A 6,000-nucleotide genomic window follows, 5' to 3' on the forward strand; every position below is an offset into this window, starting at 1 on the left:
CCCCAGGGCAGAGTGCACCCAGTTCCCTGGAGAGAAGGGAGGGCGTCCACGTCGGGGAGCCCGTGGCGGGGCACCGGGGTGTGGGAGGCCATAGCCAGGCCCAGGCCCACAGGTGGCTGCGGGCAGCTCCGGAGCAGATGTCGGTGCCCAGCGGCCCGCGTTGCTCTGGGTGGGTGCCCTCCCACCCTCTCAGGTGTGGCTTCCCCTCCCCACAGCATTCACCTGCCCAGCCGACAAGGTGTACCAGCCCTGCGGCCCGAGCAACCCCTCCTACTGCTACGGGAATGACAGCGCCAGCCTCGGGTAGGCACTCTCCCTCCTGGCCCTGCCATGGGCTGCTGGAGCCACCCAGTCCCCAGCCTCCTGCTGCATCTCCCACTCCCAGGCTGGGGCCCTTCCCACCCGGAGGGAAAAAGGAGACCCACCAACCCTATGCTCTCTACAGGGCTCTGCCGGAGGCCGGCCCCATCACCGAAGGCTGCTTCTGTCCAGAGGGCATGACCCTCTTCAGCACCAGTGTCCAAGTCTGCGTGCCCACGGGCTGCCCCAGTACGTGCCCCAGGCCGGGGCTGGGGGGTATGGCAGGACTGGGCCTGTGACTGTTGGCCAGGTCCTGGGGTCTGCCCCGGCCCCAATATGGGACCCTGCCTCTCGCCCCTATTGTGGTGGCTGACCCCCAGTGACCTCAGATCTCTCTCCTTCCAGGGTGTCTGGGGCCCCACGGAGAGCCGGTGAAGGTGAGTGGCAGGCATGGCCCAAGAGGGCACTGGGGTCCAAGAGCCCGAGGAGGGAGGCTCTTGAAACACCGGCCCCAGAAATGGTCAGGTGGGGCTCAGGGGTCGGGGTGTCCTCTCTGTGCCAGAGGCCCAGAGAAAGGGCTGCGGGAGGAGCCGGGCTCCCAGAAAGACTCGGGATCTCCCTTCCCAGGTACCCACTCTGTCCGCATTGGGGACGGTGCCGGGGCCTCTGTCCTGGTGTTGCTCTGTGGGTGCCAGCCCTGAGGCTGGCTGTGCTCTTCCCTTCCTTGGGACACCCCTTCTGCCCAGCCAAGACTATGGAGGTGTGAGGTGGGGGGCGCAGGCCAGTCACCCCACAGCCTGCCCACCTTGCAGAGCTTTGTGCCCATCCCTGGGCCCTACTCTGCACTTTTGAAGCCCTACTCCTGCGGGGTCCTCAGTGCAGGCCACAGGGCCTCCACACCTGGCCACTCCGGCACCGCATGAGCCGGGCTGGCTGCTGCACCCCTGGGTGGAGCCGCTGCGGACGCTGGACCTCAGTCCCCTTCCTTGCAGGTGGGCCACACCGTCAGCATGGACTGCCAGGAGTGCACATGTGAGGCGGCCACGTGGACGCTGACCTGCCGACCCAAGCTCTGCCCACTGCCCCCCGCCTGCCCCCTGCCCGGCTTCGTGCCTGTGCCTGCAACCCCACAGGCCGGCCAGTGCTGCCCCCAGTACAGCTGCGGTAAGCCCTTTGCTGGGTGGGGGGCATGGCGTGGCAGGCAGGTGACCCAGAGCCCACTCGGCCCGGCCTTTGCTGCTGCCTTGGGGCGTGCACCTGGGGACAGTGCCTACGAGGGCGTCCCCTCCTCCGCTCCTGCAACAGCCTCATCTGGAGACCCCCGAGCGGGCTGTCTAGGTGGTCCGCAATCCTAGAGACCCCAGGGGGTGGGCCTTCGGGTGGGGGCGGGGGACAGACTCCTAATTGCCTCACTCCCGCCCCCGCAGCCTGCAACACCAGCCGCTGCCCCGCGCCCGTGGGCTGTCCTGAGGGCGCCCGCGCGATCCCGACCTACGAGGAGGGGGCCTGCTGCCCGGTCCAAAACTGCAGTGAGTGGCCTGGACCAGGCCCTGTCAGGGGCCGTGGGCTGGGGTCTCCACCTGGGATTTTGGGGGGCCATAACCAGATGCCACTGCGGCTTGTCCACTGCCGGTCTGTGGCTCTGGACTGAGCCTTCCGCAGGGATGAGGCTGGACAAACCCCAGTGGCGAGCCCGGGAATGAGGCGCCCAGGAGGCTGCAGGGGCGGGAATGCTGAGGGTGAGGGGAGAGCGGGCGGCGGGGGGTGCAGCTGCTTCTCTTCTCGTGGGCAGGCTGGACAGTGTGCAGCATCAACGGGACCCTGTACCAGGTAAGAGCCACGGAGCTCAGACCCCCTCAGCCATAGGGACGGAGCTTCCCACTGACCCTGAGGCCCAGGTAGACTTTGGAGCAACTGCCAACTCCGGCCGGGGCCAGGGACTCGAGTCTCTGCAGACACAGCCCACTATCAAGTGTGGCTGAGGCCCGAGGTCGGCCCCAGGTCCCGGAAATATGGACATCTACAACCTGGCCTGCCTGGCTCCGGGGGGCTCCGGGGGGCTCCGGGGGACTTTGCCTCTCCTGGCACCACAGCGCAGCCAGGCCTGGATCCCATGGCTCTGTCCTGAGCCGGCTGAGCATGTGGCCCTGCAGAGTGTGTGGCCTTGTTGGGCACCCCATCCAAGGGGGTGCAGCGTGGGGCTCTGCTCTAGGGATGGGGACCCTGGGCTGTGGCCTCTGCACCAAGAGGTGCCACCACGAGTCACCCCAGGGGTGCAACTCGGCCTGGTAGGAAGCGGCCTGGAGGGGGATGTCTGGGAAGGTGGGGGCAGCAAGCCAGTGGGGAGGCAGGGGCGGGTCTCCCCAGGGCCCAAGCTCATGAGTGTCTGCTGCCCTGGCTCCCCCCAGCCCGGTGCCGTGGTCTCCTCGAGCCTGTGCGAAACCTGCAGGTGTGAGCTGCCGGGCGGCCCCCCGTCGGATGCGTTTGTGGTCAGCTGTGAGACCCAGATCTGCAACACACACTGCCCTGTGGTGAGTGCCCCCACCCGGCCCCCACCCTGCCCTGGCTCTCGGGGGGCAGCGGTCCCCTGGATTCCAGCCACATGTCCATCCCTCCCGCAGGGCTTCGAGTACCAGGAGCAGAGCGGGCAGTGCTGTGGCACTTGTGTGCAGGTTGCCTGTGTCACCAACACCAGCAAGAGCCCCGCCCACCTGTTCTACGTGAGTAGTGGCTGCCACAAAGAGGAAGGGCAGGGTCTGGGAGCACTGGGGCATGTGGGGACCTGTCGTTGCCAGGCATGCGTCTGGCAGAGGCTGGGGACTCTCTGGAAGCCCACGGGCTGGGGTGCAGACAGAGGGACAGATGGAGGGAGGGTCACTCACCCCGGGGTCTGGCCTCCCTCCAGCCCGGCGAGACCTGGTCAGACCCCGGGAACCACTGTGTGACCCACGAGTGTGAGAAGCACCGGGACGGGCTCGTGGTGGTCACCACGAAGAAGGCGTGCCCCCCGCTCAGCTGTTCTCTGGTGAGGTCCAGGATCCCCACTCCAGCCAAGGGGGGCTTCACCCCTAGATGGGTTTGGGGGGCTGTGATCATCCCTGCAGCACCAGCAGACACCCCCTCCTGCTTGGGGCCGTCCACTCCTGAGCCTGGCCCCATGTCCCCATCCCTCACTTCTGCGGGGGCCGCCGAGCGCCTCGGCACTGAGGGCGCCCCTCTGTCGGCACAGGACGAGGCCCGCATGAGCAAGGACGGCTGCTGCCGCTTCTGCCCGCCGCCCCCGCCCCCGTACCAGAACCGTGAGTGCCCAGCCTGCTGGGCGGGGCGGGCTCCACCCTCAGAGGTCCAGGAGCAGCTGGGCTGGTCCTAAACCCTGTGTTCCTCTCCAGAGTCGACCTGTGCTGTGTACCATAGAAGCCAGATCATCCAGCAGCAGGGCTGCAGCTCCTCGGAGCCCGTGCGCCTGGCTTACTGCCGGGGGAACTGTGGGGACAGCTCTTCCATGTACGTGCCTGGGCAGCGGGCAGGGAGACGCGATTGGCTGTGGGGTGCAGTCAGGGCCCCCAGGGCTCTGGGTGCCAGATAGATGAGGGGCAGGACCATGAGGGGCCAGGCAAAGGGCTCTGAGGGTGAGGCAGGAAAGGGGTCCTGAGATGGCAAGGGTGGGGCTGGGGTAACTACATCCCCAGAGCCTGTGTCGGCATCACGCTCTCCTGTTTGCTGAGCTCCGCCAGGAACTTGCCGCAGCCGCCCCGAGTCTCCCTCCCTCCCATCAGCACGGAGCCGGAGTCGGCCCTGGTGGGACTGTTGGCGCCTGGAGAACTGGCAAAGGAGAGCTGGTTGTCAGACACTGGCAGCACGCCTCCAGGAGCAGGGAACACGATGAGGCCGCCCAGAGCTCGGCACGGTGCCGGCTTACGGCAGGAGGCTGGGGTGGCCCAGCAGCTGGTGCTGAGCAGCCCCTGCCCACAGGTACTCGCTCGAGGGCAACATGGTGGAGCACAGGTGCCAGTGCTGCCAGGAGCTGCGGACCTCGCTGAGGAATGTGACCCTGCACTGCACCGACGGCTCCAGCCGGGCCTTCAGCTACACCCAGGTGGAAGAGTGCGGCTGCATGGGCCGGCGGTGCCCTGCGCCGGGCGACACCCAGCACTCGGAGGAGGCGGAACCCGAGCCCAGCCCGGAGGCAGAGAGTGGGAGCTGGGAGAGAGGCGTCCCAGTGTCCCCCATCCACTGACCAGCACTGCCGCCCTCCTGACCTCCAAGGAGAACCTCCCATATGTCCTCTGAGCTCGGCTTCCAAGGCCAGTGGAACTTGTGCCCCTGTCCAGGCGGCTGCAGCTTTGAACACACTGTCCACGCCCGCTTTCTTGTGGAGGGTGTGGGCTATGGGTCACCTGCTGCCTGGAGGAGGGGCCCTTACCCACCCCGCCTGCAGCCACCTCTCAGGACCAGCCCCGGGGCTGGCCGAGCTCCTCTGGCCATGCATCCAGCCTGCTGTTCTGGGGACGTGAGCATCACCTGAGGGTCTCAGGAATGACGCTTGGACATGGTGATCAGCTGCCTGGTGGCTGCAGGAGGAAGAACCTCACTCCTACCTCAGCCCTCAGCCTGCACTCCCCTCCTCAGTACACGGCCAATCTGTTGCATAAATACACTTGAGCATTTTGCAATTTGTGGACTGTGCATTTTTTGAGATTGTTCATAAAACCCAGGAATAGGGTGGGGGCAAACCCGGGCCCTGTGGGGTGCACACCTCAGGCCAGCCACCCAGTACTGGGCAGCCCTGCTGCTTCTGTGGGCTGGCTGGGACAGTGTCTATCTGCTCAGAGAGGAGAGGCCAGAGCTTGGATCTGCCCCAAGAAGAGACCACCACCCTGCAGAGGTCTTTGAGGGCTTGGCTGCAGTCTAGAGTCCAGAATGCATCTGTTCAGAACACAGAGAGTGAGTGAATGAGAGTGAGAGAATGAATGAGTGAATAAATGAGTGAGTGAATAAGTGAGTGCATGAGTGAATGAATAAGTGAATGTGTGAGTGAGTGCATGTGAGTGAATGAGTGAATGTGAGTGAATGAATGTGAGTGAATAAGTGAGTGACTGAATGAGTGAATGAAAGAGTGAATGAGTGAGTGAATAAGTGAATGAGTGAGTGAATAAGTGAGTGCATGAGTGAGTGAATGAATAAGTGAATGTGTGAGTGAGTGCATGTGAGTGAACGAGTGAATGTGAGTGAATGAATGTGAGTGAATAAGTGAGTGACTGAATGAGTGAATGAATGAATGAGTGAGCGAATAAGTGAATGAGTGAGTGAATAAGTGAGTGCATGAGTGAGTGAATGAATAAGTGAATGTGTGAATGAATGAGTGCATGTGAGTGAATAAGTATGTGAGAGATTGAATGAATGAGTGAATGAGTGAGCAAATGAGTGAGTGAATGAACGAGTGAATGAGTAAATGAGTGAGTGAATGAACGAGTGAATGAATGAGCAAATGGGTAAGTGAATGAGCGAATGAGTGAGAGAATGAGTGAGTGAATGAGTGAATAAGTGAATGAGTGAATGAATGAGTGAATGTGTGAGCGAGTGAATGAGTGAGTGAATAAGTGAATGAGTGAGTGAATGAGTGAGTGATGAATGAATGCGTGAGGGAGGGAGTCAGCAGGGAATGGGGCCAGCCCAGGCATCCAGGGCACCTCATGGCCC

At 63.3% G+C, this 6,000-nt stretch overlaps 1 protein-coding gene across 1 annotated transcript in view; it reads left to right on the plus strand.

The window, feature by feature from the left end:
- The window catches only part of MUC5AC (mucin 5AC, oligomeric mucus/gel-forming), a 43,220-nt gene extending 38,247 nt beyond the window's left edge, over nt 1–4,973 (plus strand). The window contains 12 exon segments of the mRNA XM_063783583.1: nt 216–303; nt 446–549; nt 706–737; nt 1,293–1,464; nt 1,728–1,829; nt 2,093–2,130; nt 2,709–2,831; nt 2,922–3,020; nt 3,206–3,325; nt 3,530–3,599; nt 3,690–3,804; nt 4,273–4,973. Coding sequence (XP_063639653.1) covers nt 216–303; nt 446–549; nt 706–737; nt 1,293–1,464; nt 1,728–1,829; nt 2,093–2,130; nt 2,709–2,831; nt 2,922–3,020; nt 3,206–3,325; nt 3,530–3,599; nt 3,690–3,804; nt 4,273–4,537 — 1,328 coding nt within the window. The 3' untranslated portion in view covers nt 4,538–4,973.
- Nucleotides 4,974–6,000: the final 1,027 nt, after the last annotated feature.

This window comes from Pan troglodytes, chromosome 9 (genome assembly GCF_028858775.2).
Source record: "Pan troglodytes isolate AG18354 chromosome 9, NHGRI_mPanTro3-v2.0_pri, whole genome shotgun sequence".
Taxonomy (NCBI): Eukaryota; Metazoa; Chordata; class Mammalia; order Primates; family Hominidae; genus Pan; species Pan troglodytes.